Here is a 17937-nt window from a genome sequence, read left to right on the forward strand (position 1 = left end):
TTAATATTATGTTAGATCCACTATGGACTGGACTCTCACAATATTATGTTGGAGCCACTATGGACTGGACTCTCACACTATTATGTTAGATCCACTATGGACTGGACTCTCACACTTTTATGTTGGATCCACTATGGACTGGACTCTCACACTATTACGTTACATCCTCTATGGACTGGACTCTCACACTATTATGTTAGATCCACTATGGACTGGACTCTCACAATATTATGTTAGATCCACTATGGACTGGACTCTCACAATATTATATTAAATCCACTATGGACTGGACTCTTACAATATTATGTGAGATCCAGTATGTACTGGTCTCTGACACTATTATGTTAGATCCATTATGGACTGGACTCTCACACTATTACGTTAGATCCACTATGGACTGGACTCTCACTATTATGTTAGATCCAGTATGGACTGGACTCTCACACTATTATGTTAGATCCACTATGGACTGGACTCTCCCACTATTATGTCAGATCCACTATGGACTGGACTCTCACTATTATGTTAGATCCACTATGGACTGGACTCTCACAATATTATGTTGGATCCACTATGGGCTGGACTCTCACAATATTATGGTGGATCCACTCGACGTCCATTGTCCACATCTGCGGTCCCCTCCAATGTTTCTGATTGTCTCATTGGGTTGAGTTTTTCTTTGCCCTGATGTGGGATCTGAACCGAGGATGTTGTTGTGGCTTTTGCAGCCCATTGAGACACTCGTGATTTAGGGCTAAATAAGTAAACATTAATTGATTAATTGATTGATTGACTGAACTACGTCAACTATCAGTACAACTGCTACTTGAGTAATGTTTTGTATTCATGCAGCTAAGATAGGCTCCAGCACCCCACACTACCCCAAAAAGGGACAAGCGATAGAAAATGGATGGATGGATGGAAGTATTCTTATAGCTATTGGATTCCTTCAACATATATTTTCTTGGAAATACTGAACTAGACTTAGACTTAGACAAACTTTATTGATCCACGAGGAAACTTGTTCCACACAGTAGCTCAGTTACAATGGATGGAAAGGGTAAGGATGGAAAGGATAACGCAGGTGTAAAGTAGACTAAAGTAGCGTTTTAACGAACTTAGTAACCAACATACTCGTGTTTGTTGATGTTCTTCACCTTCAGTTAGAATGTCGAACTGGCTCAATCTAGCTTAGATCCAACCAAAAGATTCTTGTCTTCGCTTGTGGAAATGTAGAATTGATCTTGAAAGTCCTTAAACACTGTTTTTTTCCTTTTTAAGTGTACTGGAAAAACTGGAAAAATTGGCTTGAAAGTCCTTAAACGATGAGGTGGCGACTTGTCCAGGGTGTACGCAGCCTTCCGCCTGATTGTAGCTGAGACAGGCTCCAGCGCACCGCGCGACCCCAAAGGAAATGGGCAGTAGAAATGGATGGATGGATGGATGGATGGAGTTTTAGTACATCCACAAAATAAAAGTATCCATGCACACCTAAGAACACTTATTTTCCAAAATGAACATACATTTTACTGATTTCCAGTGTTTGGTTGTAGTAGTAGTGCACTGATTGGTTCACATAAAGTGTGTATCATATCTGCAAAGACCAAGGTCGACCTCCATATCTTCTCCAATACCTTGGTCCGTGTCAGGTGTTCATGTTGTGATGGTTGTGAGAGAATCACCGGTGACTGTGAGCGGCGGACATGTTGCCAAGGTTACGCCCCGATGGAAACAACTGCTCCACTTATTTTCCCCCCGGGGGGCGCTTGCACGGGAGTGAGGATACACTCTCGTTATGGAAATGTCTCCCACGGGAGGGCAGGTAGAGAATGTTGACCAGTGCCCAAGGTCAAAGTTGGGAAGGCGTTCTAGAAGAAATTCTCCCGCATCATGTGATTTTTAGTCTACAGTCGGAAATCCTCTTGAGGACATAAAAGCATGATTGGCAGTAAACGTTCTAAACTTAAATGAGAACGAGACGGAAATAATTGTATTTGACCTCAAAAGTAGAACAGAATGCTCCCCCCAGTGACCTATACCCCTGGATAAAACATTCATGTGAGTTGTTTACCGTGTAAGCCCAAACGAAAACTGCTCTCCACACGGAATAGGTGGAATACACATTTAAGAACACACATGATTGTGATGACTTTTGCCACAGTTTAGCCTGTCTAAATGCTAACTTTCATTCTCATTGGTACTCTACAAAAAGACAGTAGCTGGCATTTGGTCATTATTTCTACTCTTTATATTTTGACATTGAACAGTTGAATAATTTTGAATGTAACGTGTAAATGAAGCAAAGTAATCTGTAAATAATGTCAATAACTAAATGAACCATCTGTGGCTGTGAAGTGAACACTAGTAAGGTTGTAAATACTTTATAGAGTAGGCTAACCCATGTGGTTCCTGAAACAGACATAATGTGTAAATAATGTCAATAAGTAGATGAAACATCTATGACTGTGAAGTGAACACTAACTAGTAAGGTTGTAAATACTTTATAGAGTAGGCTAACCTATGTGGTTCCTGTGAATGTGAACACAATTACAGTAGTGACTAAATAACATAGTGACTGAAACAGACAAAGTAATGTGTAAATAATGTCAATAAGTACATGAACCATCTGTGGCTGTGAAGTGAACACTAGTAAATTTGTAAATACTGTATAGAGTAGGCTAACCCATTTGGCTCCCGTGGATGGGAACACAAGTTGTACTTACTGTGGTGACTAAAAAACTTAGTGACTGAAACAGACACACTAATGTGTAAATAATTTCAATAAGTAGATGAACCATTGGTGGCTGTGAAGAGAACACTAGTGAGGTTGTATGTACCGTATAGAGTAGGCTAACCCATGTGGTTCCTGTGGATGTAAACACAATTACTGTAGTGACTAAATAACATAGTGACTGAAACAGACAAAGTAATGTGTAAATAATGTCAACAATAAGTAGATGAACTATCTGTGGCTGTGAAGTGAATACTAGTAAGGTTGTAAATCCTGTAACTAACCCATGTGGTTCCCGTGGATGGGAACACAAGTTGTACTTACTGTGGTGACTAAATAACATAGTGGCTGAAACAGACAAAGTAATGTGTACATAATGTCAATAAATAGATTAACCATATGTGGCTGTGAAGTGAACACTAGTAAGGTTGTAAATATTGTATAGAGTAGGCTAACCCATGTGGTTCCTGTGGGTGTGAACACAATTACTGTAGTGGCTAAATAACATAGTGACTGAAAAACACATAGTAATGTGTAAATAATATCAATAAGTACATTAACCATCTGTGGCTGTGAAGTGAACACTAGTAAGGTTGTAAATACCGTATAGAGTTGACTAACCCATGTGGTTCCTGTGGATGTGAACACAATTACTTTAGTGACTAAATAACATAGTGTGGAAGTTGCTTCCTTCCGGGTTCTTTTGGCCACCAGTCACCGATATCACCACTCCTTTTGCAGGTTGTTAACAATAATATTTATTGTTCAAATGATTGTTCAAAAGTATTTTTGTGCTCACTTAGGCACTGACTGAGCACAATATGTCCATCATGTCCTCATGTGTAATGTTTAAATTTTTTAAATTTTTTCGGACTACAATGTGCAATAATGTTATATGTATGTTTGTATATATATTCATATGCATGCAGATATGCATCTGTGTGGATATATATACATATACATAGATACATCTCTCATCTCTATCTTTTTTTTACTATTTATACTACCATATTGTATATGCACCTTAGGAGGATCTGCTCCAATGCAGGCGGGAAAAAACAGGCATGTGTAGGACCGGCCCTTCGCAGAGGGCCTTCTTAACCCTCTCAAACGCCTGCTGGCACTGCTCCGTCCACTGGACCAGATCTGGAGCACCCTTTTGGGTGAGGTCAGTTATGGGGCTGTTCAGGTCCGCAAACCGTGGAATAACTCTTCGGTATTACCCCTCCAGACCCAAAAACTGCCTCACCTCGTTTTTAGTCTTGGAGGTTGGGCAGGCCGCAACTGCCGCTGTTTTATCTACCTGCGACCGCACCTGGCCCCCTCCCAAGTGGTACCCCAAATACTGCACTTCCTTCCGGCCAACGGCATACCTCGCCGGGTTGGCGGTGAGCCCTGCCTGCCTCAGGTACTCGAGCACTCGAGGTGCGTACTTACAGCTACCTCAACCCTATGCTTTTGGCCCCCGTACGAAATTTTTACTGCCACCATAGGGTTCTCGTGCACATCCCCATGAACACACCTGATTTTTAGCCGTGTTGCATGCCTCAAAGCCCCGGGTCTAACCAGGTTCTGGTGGATCATGGGGTGTCTGCAGCCTGAATCCACCATCACTTGTATTATTACCTTGATACCGTACGTCTCACCTGGGGGAGGGCACTGAAGGGCCGGCCGCCACAGCCACGCCCCCCACCTCCACCTGCTGAGGTCCCTGACGTGCGCGACCGGGCCGCCCACTCCTCCAGCACGCCTGCCCAAGCGTTTGAGGGGCCGTCTGCGGGGGACATGTTCTGGGGGCAGCAGTCCAGACCTGCGGGGAAAGAACATATGAGGTGTTATGCGGGTTAAGGTGGCGAATGTGTACTGCTCTCTCCTTTTTATTTTGGTGCGGGTTGTGCCTCGCGGCGGACGGCCAGGTGGTACTCAGCGAGGGTCATCGCAGCTGCCCGGTCCAGTGGTCGGCGGTACCGGCCCCAGTTGGCCGTCTTTTGGGAATCACTTCCATCTCCCTCTCCTGGCTGCAGCCAGCGCGTCGCTGCCTTTTGGAACCGCTGGCAAAATGCGAATGGCCGGTCCTCCTTCCACAGACGCATGGACCGGAACTGGCGTCTGTGTTTTTCGGTGGTGACTCCCGTCCGGTCCAGCACCGCCCTCCTCAGGTCCATGAAGCGCACCCTGGATGCCGCCGGCTGGCTGAGCGCCGCACACTGTGCCTCCCCCGCCAGGAGCGGCAAGAGCCGCACGCCCCACTCTTCCTTCTGCCACGCACACGGTGTCACCGTGGTCGCAAAAATTCCCCCATGCGTTGCAGGTTGACGGCCGTTGGCCTTGGCCGTGCCCCGTCCTTCTGGTCCACCAACGCCCGCAGAACCTGGCACTGTTGGCGGCTGTTCGCTACCACCTGGACGAGCTCTTTTGCGAGATCGGTCAGTGAGTCGTCCTTCCCCGACTCTGGTGGCCCCACGTTGGGCGCCAAATTGTGGAAGTTGCTTCCTTCCGGGTTCTTTTGGCCACCAGTCACCGACATACCAACTCCTTTTGCAGGTTGTTAACAATAATATTTATGGTTCAAATGATTGTGCAAAAGTCTTTTTGTGCTTTTCAGCAAATGTCTTTCCGTCAGAGTGATTTGTCTTGCTCTCGTCGCTCATGCGTGTGCTTCCACTCCAACCACTTGTCCTTTCTGACTGCTGCCTTTTAACAGAACAACAGGTGATTAGTTGAACACTTTCAGCTGTGTCATCCACTCACCTGTTGCCAACTTCGAAGCCGGCCCTGCCACACCCCGCTTCGCTGCAAGGGTGCAGGCCACGCCACCACACATAGTGACTGAAACAGATAAAGTAATGTGTAAATAATGTCAATAAGTAGATGAACCATCTTTAGCTGTGAAGTGAACACTAATGTTGTAAATACTGTATAGAGTAGGCTAATCCATGTGGTTCCTGTGGATGTGAACACAATTACTGTAGTGACTAAATAACATAGTGACTGAAACAGACAAAGTAATGTGTGAATAATGTCAATAAAGCCAAGCCATTTATCAACAACACCCAGAAAAGCTTCGCTGGGCCAGAGCACATGTAAGATGGACTGATGCAAAGTGCTGAGAGGTTTGTGCTCTTCTCGAAGCACCACTTTTTGCCACGCTGAGGGAAAATATCCCGGCTGCTAAAACTGCCAAGGACAGCCAACCGCGACATGGGTAAGAATAGCCTGCAAACACACTTTGCTCATCTCTTGACTTTCCATGCTGGTCTGCAGCTGCTTCCTTTACTGAAACATCTTCATGTCAAGGGTTAATAATATTTTCATGACAAGGGTTAATAGTATCGGATCGTGAATACATTTTGTCAAACAGCTAATCGGCTTTGTGGCTTCGGATGATAGCTTTTTTGGAAACTCGGCTAGTTTGACGTTCTTACTGTACGTGCACACTCTCACTCTCATTACTTACTGTACGTCTCCACTCTTTGACGTTCTTACTGTACGTGCTCCCTCTCATGACTTACTGTATGTGCACACTCTCACTCTCATTGAGAGCAAGCTGCTCTTGAAAATAGATCAGGCTGCTCCTGCGTAACCATGGTAACAAGCTACAAAATCATCAGTAGCCCTGCGCTCACACGTTCCTACGTGATAAGCTTGTACTCATACTCATATCTGCGTACGTGTACTCATTTCTGCGTACCTTCAGTGTCAGCTCGTTGTCCAGTGGAGTCATGTACAACAATGACACATGGATAGAAATAGGAGCTAGATGTGTAAATGAGTATTATCTACTTAATTCAGGTATATATATTACATGCTATTATGAATGTTACTAGGTACTACATACAGTATATACGTACATCATGTATATATTACATAATATTATAAATGTTACTACATTACATATATACTTACATCATGTATATTTTACATGTTATACACCTGTAAGTACAAGTTTAAAGTCTACTATGCAAAACTAAAGCCATTTATCAACAACACCCAGAAACGCTTCGCTGGGCCCGAGCTCATCTAAGGTGGACTGATGCAAAGTGGAAAAGTGTTCTGTGGTCAGATGAGTCCACATTTCAAATTGTTTTTGGAAACTGTGGACATCGTGACCAAAGAGGAAAAGAACCATCCGGACTGTTCTAGGGTCAAAGTGTAAAAGCCAGCATCTGTGATGGTATGGGGGTGTATTAGTGTCCAAGACATGGGTAACTTACACATCTATGAAGACACCATTAATGATGAAAGGTACATACAGCTTTTGCAGCAACATATGTTGTTATCATGGACCCCCCTGCTTTTTTCAGCAAGATGATGCCAAGCCAGCTGTTACAACAGCATGGCTTCATAGTAAAAGAGTGCAGGTACTAGACTGGCCTGCCTGTAGTCCAGACATTGAACATGTGTGGTGCAATATAAAGGCTAAAATATGAGAAGGGAGACTGTTGAACAACGTAAGCTGTACACCAAGCAAGAATGGGAAAGTATTCCACTTCAATCAATCAATCAATCAATGTTTACTTATATAGCCCTAAATCACTAGTGTCTCAAAGGGCTGCACAAACCACCACGACATCCTCGGTAGGCCCACAAAAATGTGTCCCCTCAGTTCCCAAACCTTTACTGAGTGTTGTTAAAAGGAAAGTCCATGTAACACACTGATAAAAATGCCTTTTTTGCAATGTGTTGCTGCCGTTCAATTCTAGGTACATGACTATTTGCAAAAAAATACCAAAGATTCTCAGTGTAAACATGAAATATGTTGACATCATGGTGGTATCACATGACATGCTGGTCTAGTGTACACGTGTGATGACACAGTAACATCATGGCAGCATGAAGTACACGCCGAGCAGACTGCAGCAGCACACATCTTTCTTCATGCGGCATGGCTCTGGATGTGTTGCCATGGCAACCACGTTCCCACAGATGGGCTGCCGTGTGTTACTATGACAAGTGTGTGTTACTGTGACAAGTCTTTCTGTGACAAATGTGTGTTACTGCGACAAGTGTGTATTCCTGTGACAAATTTGTGTTACTGTGACAAGTGTGTGTCACTGTGACAAGTGTGTGTTCCTGTGACAAGTTTGTGTTACTGTGACAAGTGTGTGTCACTGTGACAAGTGTGTGTTCCTGTGACAAGTTTGTGTTACTGTGAAAAGTGTGTGTTACTGTGAGAAGGGTGTGTTCCTGTGACAAGTTTGTGTTACTGTGACAAGTGTGTGTCACTGTGACAAGTGTGTGTTCCTGTGACAAGTTTGTGTTACTGTGAAAAGTGTGTGTTACTGTGACAAAGTGTGTGTAACTGTGACAAGTGTGTGTTACTATGACAAATGTGTGTTACAATGACAAAAGTGTAAAAAAAAAAAGTCAGCTCATTTGCCAGATTTTTACTGTAAAACTGTGGATTTTAGTAGCAAAAGTCATACCAAAGACTATAAAAATGGGAGCCATTACCTCCCTGCTTGGCACTCAGCATCGAGGCTTGGAATTGGGGGCTAATTCACTAAAAATGATTCCCAGGCGCGGCGACCGCTGCTGCTCACTGCTCCCCTCACCTCCCAGGGGCTGATCAAGGGTGATGGGTCAAATGCAGAGGACACATTTCACCACACCTAGTGTGTGTGTGTGTGTGTGTGTGTGTGTGTGTGTGTGTGTGTGTGTGTGTGCGTGACAATCATTGGTACTTTCACTTTAACTTAACTTTTTTAGAAAAAAATCTGGCAAATAGGTCATTAAAAGTGTCATTGTGTGTTCAGTAATTGTGTAATTGTGTGTTCAGTAATTGTGTAATTCTTTGTTCAGTATTTGTGTACTCGTGTGTTTAGTAATTGTATAATTGTGTTCAGTAATTGTGTAATTGTGGGTTCGGTAACTGTGTAATCGTGTGTTCAGTAATCGTGTAATTGTGTGTTCAGTAATTGTGTAATTGTGTGTTCAGTAATTGTGTAATCGTGTGTTCAGTAATTGTGTAATTGTGTATTCAGTAAGAGTGTAATAGTGTGTTCAGTAATTGTGTATTCGTGTGTTCAGTAATTGTATATTCAGTAAGTGTGAAACAGTGTGTTCAGTAATTGTGTATTTGTGTGTTCAGTAATTTTGTAATTGTGTGTTCAGTAATTGTGTAATTGTGTGTTCAGCAATTATGTAATTGTGTGTTCAGTAATTTTGTAATCGTGTGTTCAGTGTGTAATTGTTTGTTCAGTAATTTTGTAATCGTGTGTTCAGTAATTGTGTGTTCAGCAATTATGTAATCGTGTGTTCAGTAATTTTCTAATCGTGTGTTCAGTAAGTGTGTAATTGTCTGTTCAGTAATTTTGTAATCATGTGTTCAGTAATTGTGTAATCATGTAATCAGTAATTGTGTGTTCAGTAATTGTGTAATTGTGTGTTCCGTAATTGTGTAATCATGTGTTCAGTAATTTTGTAATAGTGTGTTCAGTAATTGTGTAATTTTGTGTTCAGTAATTGTGGAATTGTGTGTTCAGTAATCGCGTGTTCAGTAATGTGTAATTGTGTGTTCATTAATTGTGTAACTGTGTGTTCAGTAATTGTGTAATCGTGTTCTCAGTAATTGTGTAATTGGGTGTTCAATAATTGTGTAATCATGTGTTCAGTAATTGTGTAATCGTGTGTTCAGTAATTGTGTAATTTTGTGTTCAGTAATTGTGGAATTGTGTGTTCAGTAATTGTGTAATTGGGTGTTCGGTAATTGTGTGTTCAGTAATTGTGTAATCGTGTGTTCAGTAATCGTGTGTTGAGTAATCTTGTGTTCAGTAATTGTGTGTTCTACTTCAACAATTATAGAAAAATTCCCGGATTTTCATTTTTCTAACTATTACAACATTCACACTATGTTTACATTCCTACTACATTCTGTCAGCATTTCACTTCAACTTCAGCATTGGAAAATTCACACATCATCTAGTGAGATGATAAAAGTGTTTACAAAGGAAGTGGTTCATGTAGAAAGAAGACTTATTGGAAGAAAAGATGAATTAGAAACGTTATGTTCAGGCGTGTGGGGGAGGGGCAACTTAAATGACGTGGGCCCCTGGGGGCCTTGAGTTTGACACCTGTGGTATAGAGCTCTAGATGGATGTTAAGATGAACCCACGTGCACACCTTTGGACCAATGAAGGGTCTCTAATTAGCATACATTATGGGATGGTGGGAGTGAACCAAAGCCCCCAGAGAAAAGCCAAAAATCGTGATTTGAACCATGGAACTCCTGGCTATGAGGCTACCACGCTAACCACTGTTAAGTCTGTTGAATGAAGGTCCAAGGGAGATCTTTGGCAGGAAGTGGTGTTCCTTCTTGTCGCTACCCTGGCAATGTCTTTGCCATGGCAACCGTGATAAGGCTGTGTTCATGGCTCTGAAGCAACACGATTCCCTGAAACCTCTCTGAACTTCCCTGAAACCTCCCTGAAACCTCCCTGAAACCTCTCTGAACTTCCCCAAACCTCCCTGAAACCTCCCTTAACCTCCTTGAGCCTCCCTGAACCCTCCCTAAAACCTCCCTTAATCTCCCAGAAACCTCCCTGAACCCTCCCTGAAACCTCCCTGGACCTCCCTGAAACCTCTCTGAAACCTCTCTGAACCTCCCCGAACTCTCCCTGAAACCTCCTCAAACCTCCCTGAAACCTCCCTGAACCTCCCTGAGCCTCCCTGAAACCTCTCTGAACCTCCTCAAACTCTCCCCGAAACCTCCTCAAACCTCCCTGAAACCTCCCTGAACCTCCCTGAGCCTCCCTGAAACGTCACTGAACCTCCCTGAACCTCCCTGAAACCTCATTGAACCTCCCTGAAAACTCCCTGAAATCTCCCTCAACCTCCCTGGCTGCTTGGAAGTGAAGAGACGTTCTGGACTTAATGAAAGGTTTGCTGCAGTCATCTTCTCCAGGATTTATGCTCCTGCAGTCTGCCTTCAATTTCCCTTTTTCTGACTTGCACGGACCTTTTGGGAGAGGTTCTCAAGGGCTCTCTGGCTGTGTAGTACCACGTGGTTCTAAACCCATGATCTCTGGCTGTGTTGTCCCACTCGGTTCTAAACCCAGGATCTCTGGCTGTGAAGTCCCACATGGTTCCAAACCCAGGATATCTGGCTGTGAAGTCCCACACGGTTTTAAACCCAGGATCTCTGGCTGTGTAGTCCCACACGGTTCTAAACCCAGGATGTCTGGCTGTGAAGCCCTACACAGTTCTAAACCCAGGAACTCTGTTTGTGAAATCCCACACGGTTCTAAACCCAGGATCTCTGGCTGTGTAGTCCCTAGGGTCGGGTATCGTTTGAATTCGAACGATTCCGATTCAAAAATTCCGATTCTTTGTTTCAAATCCGATTCATGCCGATTCTCAATTCCGATTCATTCTTTTAAAAAAAATAAATAAATAAAAAGGCAGGGTCAAAAAAAAGTTTAGGATATTTTAAATGAGTTAGCTAACCTACAATCTTTCTGAATGAAATACTCTGACATTCACCATCAATTTTAATTCTATTAACTTTTTATGAACTTTACTATAATTTTCCTCACAGGGCTGTTTTCAACTAGAACATAAATATCAAATCTATGAACTTGAATATAAATATTATAAATTATGAATACATTTTCACAGGGGTACACTTTCATCAAGAGAACTTTATTTTTGAAAACCTAATGAAAACACATTTACACACACAAGTGTATGATGCTGCAGGAAACCTCATCAAAACACATTTACACACACATGCTGCAGGTACTTAAACATGTTACCCTGCTCCCACTGATGGGCTAACCTGGTGCAGAAAAGCAAATAAACAATAAGAAACAACTTGCAAAACCCAGTCCAGATCAGCAGCAGGTACAGTATAAAATCAGAGACAGTTCTTATTTAGGAAAATGACTATATCCGCCTTCTCAGGCAGGATGCGTGAGCGTTCTTGACAGATAGTGTCTCCTGTCGAAGACGGGACACGCATTTATTTGTACTCCATGAACTCGGAGGTGCTTCATCATGTTCGACGTGCACCCTCCTAAGCACAAACTAGTCCTGTTGCACGTGTTACATTTCGCCGATATTTCATTTTTTTTTAGTAAAATAAAGCACACTTTCGACCGTCGACGCCCGCTATCCATGCTTGACTGACTCACTCGGCTACATAGGCTCGGCTATGCTAACACTTCCCGCGGTGGGCGCTTCTTTGTTGGTGTTCAGCGGCTTCTTCTTCCGGGTCGGCGGACTTATTATTTTTTTCCGGTCGGCGGACTCGGTATCGAAACTAGGAATCGAAATTTAGACTTTTGAACGATTCTGGGACAATCGGAAAGTTAGTCCCGGTTCCAATCGATATTCGATACTTCAACTCGGTTGGTAGAGTGGCCGTGCCAGCAACTTGAGGGTTGCAGGTTCGATTCCCGCTTCTGCCAACCTAGTCACTGCCGTTGTGTCCTTGGGCAAGACACTTTACCCACCTGCTCCCAGGGCCACTCACACTGGTTTGAATGTAACTTAGATATTGGGTTTCACTATGTAAAGCGCTTTGAGTCACTAGAGAAAAAAAAAAAAAAGCGCTATATAAAAAAATATAATTCACTTCACTTCACTCGATACCCAACCCTAGTAGTCCCACACGGTTCTAAACCCAGGATCTCTGGCTGTGTAGTCCCACATGCTTCTAAATCCAGGATCTCTGGCTGTGAAGTTCCAAACGGTTCTTAACCCAGGATCTCTGGCTGTGAAGTCCCACTCAGTTCTAAAACCAGGACAGCCAGAACAGTTGTGGAGAAAATCAGGGGTCATCGTACACTTACTCAAAGGGGAACTGTGTCTATTGTTCACATGTAAGGGACCGCTGTCGGTCTAGCACAGGAAAACATGACTTTAATGTCAAAAACAAATAGTGGAAATGGTAAGTGCACATGCAGGGAAAAAAGGAACCAGGAAACAGCCAACAAACAGGAAGCAGGAAACAGGATAACAGGAGACAGGAAAAAGGATAGAATCATTGAGCCCTAACTGTGGGGCAGGGCAGTCATCAATAGTAGCTGATTAGCAACTGCAACATGTGTTCCAGGCTACCAATCAGGGACAGGTGAGGGAAACAAGCACTTGAGGATACATGCAGGAAGTGGAAGCAAAATAAGTGTGTTCAAGGTTTAGAACCTGGGACATCTTGGAAAGGCTGATACACAAATGTTTTCATTTTTGTTTCTTCACATTGTTTTTCAAGAAAATGGGCCTCACAAGAGACTCGCTGGCTTCAGTGCAGAATTAATAATTAATTAATTGTTCCACTTTGTAGCACTGATCCCTGTCTTCACTGAAAAATGGCTACTTGTGTCTTCTGTTAATCTTTGTTGGAACGTGACGTGTTCCCAAGTAGAACATTTAACAATGGAAGCGTCTCCAGCTATTAGTGTTGTCTCCATACCAAAATTTTGGTACCGGTACCAAAATGTATTTCCATACTTTTCTAAATAAAGGGGACTTCAAAAAAGTTCATTATTGTCTTTATTGTAACAAAAAATTGTATGCAGTAACATATTGTGTCATTTATCTACCTATTATTTTGTACACATTATGAGGGACAAACTGTAAAAACAGATTATTCATCTACTTGTTCATTTACTGTTAATATCTGCTTATTTTCAGTTTTTAACATGTTCTATCTACATTTCTGTTAAAATAAAATAATCACTTATTCTTCTCTTCTTTGATACTTTACATTAGCTTTGGATGATACCACACATATAGGTATGGATCCGATACCAAGTAGTTGCAGGATCATACGATAAAATATAATACCTAATACATAAAATACTGATGTAAAGGTTAGGTGTCGCTCTGTTTTCTGTTTTAACATGTTCTATCTACACTGCTGTTAAAATGTAAAAATCACTTATTCTTGTCTTCTTTGATACTTTACATTAGTTTTGGATGATACCACACATTTAGGTATCGATCCAATATCAAGTAGTTACAGGATCATACATTGGTCATATTCAAAGTCCTCATGTGTCCAGGGATATATTTAATGACTTTATAAACATAACATGAATATTTTTTTAAACGAAAAAAGATCTTGTGATGCTAAAAAATATTGATGTAATCAAAGTAGTATCGACTAGATATGTTCTTGTACTTGGTATCATTACAGTGGATGTCAGGTGTAGATCCACCAATGGCATTTGTTTACATTGTGACGCAGGTGAGCTATTGTATCCTCCTACGGTGTGTAGTGAAGCATGTTTAGCTATCCCTCGTCTTCCAGTGATAATGTTATTTGTAAGAAACTTACTTTATTTGTCGCCATGCAGGCCAGGATTAGTGTTTTAGAAGTAACTATGTCTTAAATCAACTTTTCCAGGGGGTGTTTTAGTGTTATAACTTCACCTTTATCTTAATTTTTTTCATCAAAATGCGTCCATTGTCCCTTTTCTGTCTACAAACTGTCTGCTAGTAAGTACTCTGTGTGTGTGCGCTGCCCAACACGCTCCTCTGCTCCTATGACCAGCCAAAGCGGTACTTTTCAAACAGAGTATAGTACCGTTTTTGATTCATTATACTAGTACTGGTATACCGTACAACCCTAGTACACAGGTAGGAAAAACTGTATTGTAAGTTTGCGGCCCATGTTCTGTAAGAGCCAGCTGTATCGTGAAATCAGACCGAATGATTGGTCAGCAAAAATAACTTTGCCTGTTTACTTTCTTATTAGTTGTCTGTTACATGTTGAACCCCACAAAGTGTGAGTCCAATACATCTGGGGGGCGACGTGGTGCCTAACATTTCTGACATTAGAAAAATGAAGCGACACAGCAGTGCCTCGTGGAGAACACATAAATATTATTACCAGTTCACTGATGTCGTAAGTTTCCTTAACGCTGACTAAGCACGAGTTCCAGCGACGGGTTTCGAATGTACCCAAAATGCCACATCCATCAGCATGACTCGTCTTCCTGGAGCCGACATAAAAACTGTATAAACAATCCAACATCGTAACTCATTAGCCGTCTTGTGGGTAAAAAAAAGTGGCAGGGTGTTGGACTTCTCCGTCTGAAGCTGCAATTGAAGCTCCATTTATTTTTCCAGTCCAGTAACCAGAGAAGTCTGGCGAGGTCAGTGTGTCGCCTTCTTGGAGTTCTAGTAATCCGGTTAGACGTTGACTTACTGGGGAGACGAGATGTTCACAGTCACTGAAGCGTCTACGGAGCTCTGCAGACCGTGGTCATGATGGACTAGATCTGCATGCAGATAAGAGCAGGGTACACATATTTGGACTAAGGTCAGTCCCAGGTTTGAACATCAATGAAACCCATGTTTGTTCCCACCAAGTCCTTGCTTGTTCTATCCAGAGAGTACCAAGTCTGTTTCTATTCTTCCACTGTGAAGTGCGGCCAGCTCTATAACTCATCGAGCCTTTTTCTGGAACGGTCTAATCTTAGGCCAAGATTCTCTAACTGCTCATTCAGTCCTCCCAAGTTTGATGTTTTGCCATGAAAACAAACAAGAGAAAGACGGATAAAGTTCAAAACGTGAACATGTGTTGTCCTTTGGAAGTAACAGAAACTGGGTCGGCATTGTGGTTAGCGGGTTGGAATCTATGCGTGCATGTTCTCAGGATTCTAAAAACCAGCATTTAGGTTGCATCCGTGGTTCTGACATGTTTACCTATTAATCTGAGGCTATTTGTAGACGAGCAAGTTTTACTTCAGAATATTATGTTGCCTCCAGTCAACCCAAGGGCGATTGAAGGTGTCATAAAACCTGGTCAGCCTGTTCACCAATTACAGAACTGTTCCTGCCACCTAGCAGGCGTGTGTATCGTTCAGACATGAATGAATATGCTAATGCAAACCCCCCCAACACCTCACTGCGACCCCACAAGTTAAAGAAGAAGCTCCTTATTCTCATACAATGTCATTTTTAGCACAAACCCGTTCAAGATTAGCCAAACATTGAACAGGGAGACAGAAGAGGAACACTGATTGGTCGCCACTTACGGCGCCCCGTAAAAGGTGGATGGGTGGAATTAGTAAAAAAAAAAATTAGTCAATCTCAGACCTGGCGGAACCCATAAGACTTGCAACAGGAAGGACGGGCCTGAAGCTGCTTTGTTTTTCCTCATACCACATAGGGTGGCAGGCATGAATTAGGGCGCGGGGTATGTGTTTGTTTGTGGCGTGTATTTTTTGTGGATGCATGTATATGTCAGCCTGCAGCGTGGCTCTGTCTGCTAACTCGATAGCACAGCCTGTCAGTCCAAACACAACAGGTCATTGACCAATGACCACATTGGTCATTAACTAATGATGTTTGATCACCACATTGGTCAGTAACGAATGATGTTTGATCACCACATTGGTCATTAACTAATGATATTTGATCACCACATTGGCCATTAACTAGTGATGTTTTATCACCACATTGGTCATTAACTAATGACATTAACTAATCAACCTAAATAATCGATGACTTGGTATGTGTCCTCCAGCTGGGATGAAAGCAGCTCCATCAGCAGTGGTCTCAGTGACGGTTCAGACAACCTCAGCTCGGAGGAGTTCAACGCCAGCTCGTCCCTGGGCTCCCTCCCCAACACGCCCCTAGGGTCCAGACGCAACTCCTCAGTGATGGTGAGTCCACAAAGTCCTTTTTTCAGTCTAGTCTCTATCCGGCCCGATTTCTTCACTCGTGTTGTCTTTTTTTGCCAAAGAACCCACAAGACTTGCAACAGGAGGGGGAGGGCCTTTATTATTATTATTTTCATGGAGGGAACAATCACTCGTGGCACTAACGATATAAAAGTTTGGTCAATAGATTAAAATATATACATTACACCAATATCAACACTTTTTGAGAGAATTATTTTGAAATATTGCTTGTCTAATTTGTAGTTTGTTTTCATGAACATTCCACAAGATGGCGCCATTTCCCCGTTCTTGATCTTCAGTATATTCGGGTCTTTAACTCCTGCCCTGAGTTTTACTCTTTACGGTGATGTCATTACTGCTTCAACAAATAAAACCAATGAAGCGAATTTTGATTCAAATTATGCATACAAAAAACATCTCTCAAATGAATAAATCACTGCTGCTTATCAATTCTAATTCCTCAATTGGAAAGAGCCATTTAAAAGGCTCGACTCGTTCACAAAAGTCCAATCTCTGCCTTACAGAAGTACCTCACAAACAAATTTTAAGGGCTACTGAAATGAGATTTTCTTATTTAAACGGGGATAGTAGGTCCATTCTATGTGTCATACTTGATCATTTCACGATATTGCCATATTTTAGTAGAGAACATCGACGATAAAGTTCGCAACTTTTGTTCGCTGATAAAAAAGCCTTGCCTGTACCGGAAGTAGCAGACGATGTGCGCGTGATGTCACGGGTTATAGGGCTCCTCACATCCTCACATTGTTTACAATCATAGCCACCAGCAGCAAGAGCTATTCGGACAGAGAAAGCGAAAATTTCCCCATTAATTTGAGCGAGGATGAAAGATTTGTGAATGAGGAAAGTTAGAATGAGGCACTAAAAAAAAAAAAAATTATGAAAATAATAATAATAATAATAATAAAAAAAAGAAAGAGCGACGGCTCCGGGCGGCGGCAGTGGGTGCGTTTCAGATGTAATTAGACACATTTACTAGGATAATTCTGGAAAATCCTTTATCTGCTTATTGTGTTAATAGTATTTTAGTGAGATTATACTGTCATACCTGAAAGTCGGATGGCTGCGGTGAACGCCAGTGTCTCTGAGAGAAGCCGAGGAGCCAAGATTAGGCTGCCTTTTTGACAGCTACAGGAGGAGGTCCCATAATCCACGGAAGTCTCCGGTAAGAGCCGACTTAATATCACAATTTTCCCATCCAAACACTTGCTGGTTGACGTAGAGAAACATGGTCGCTTGACTGCTCTGTGTTAAAGCTTCTCAACAAAGAAACACCGGCTTTGTTTCGGTGATAAAGGCAGCTGCAATTCACCGCTTCCCACTAACAGCATTCTTATTTGACGTCTCCATTATTAATTGAACAAATTGCAAAAGATCTAGCAACACAGATGTCCAAATAACTGTGTAATTATGCGACGAAAAGAGACGACTTTTAGCCGTAAGTGGTGCTGGGCTAATATGTCCGCTACAACCTGAGACGTTACATACACGCGTCATCATACGCGTCATCATACGCGTCATCATTCCGCGACGTTTTCAACAAGAAACTCCGCA

At 42.4% G+C, this 17937-nt stretch overlaps 1 protein-coding gene across 2 annotated transcripts in view; it reads left to right on the top strand.

Moving 5' to 3' along the window:
- nav1b (neuron navigator 1b) overlaps window positions 1–17937 on the top strand; it is a 152527-nt gene that overhangs the window by 67987 nt on the left and 66603 nt on the right. For both annotated transcript variants that reach the window (XM_061885320.1, XM_061885329.1), the window contains one exon: window positions 16206–16344. In XM_061885320.1, the coding sequence (XP_061741304.1) occupies window positions 16206–16344 (139 nt within the window). The remainder of the gene's footprint in view (window positions 1–16205; window positions 16345–17937) is intronic.

This window comes from Nerophis ophidion, linkage group LG02, assembly GCF_033978795.1.
Source record: "Nerophis ophidion isolate RoL-2023_Sa linkage group LG02, RoL_Noph_v1.0, whole genome shotgun sequence".
Taxonomy (NCBI): Eukaryota; Metazoa; Chordata; class Actinopteri; order Syngnathiformes; family Syngnathidae; genus Nerophis; species Nerophis ophidion.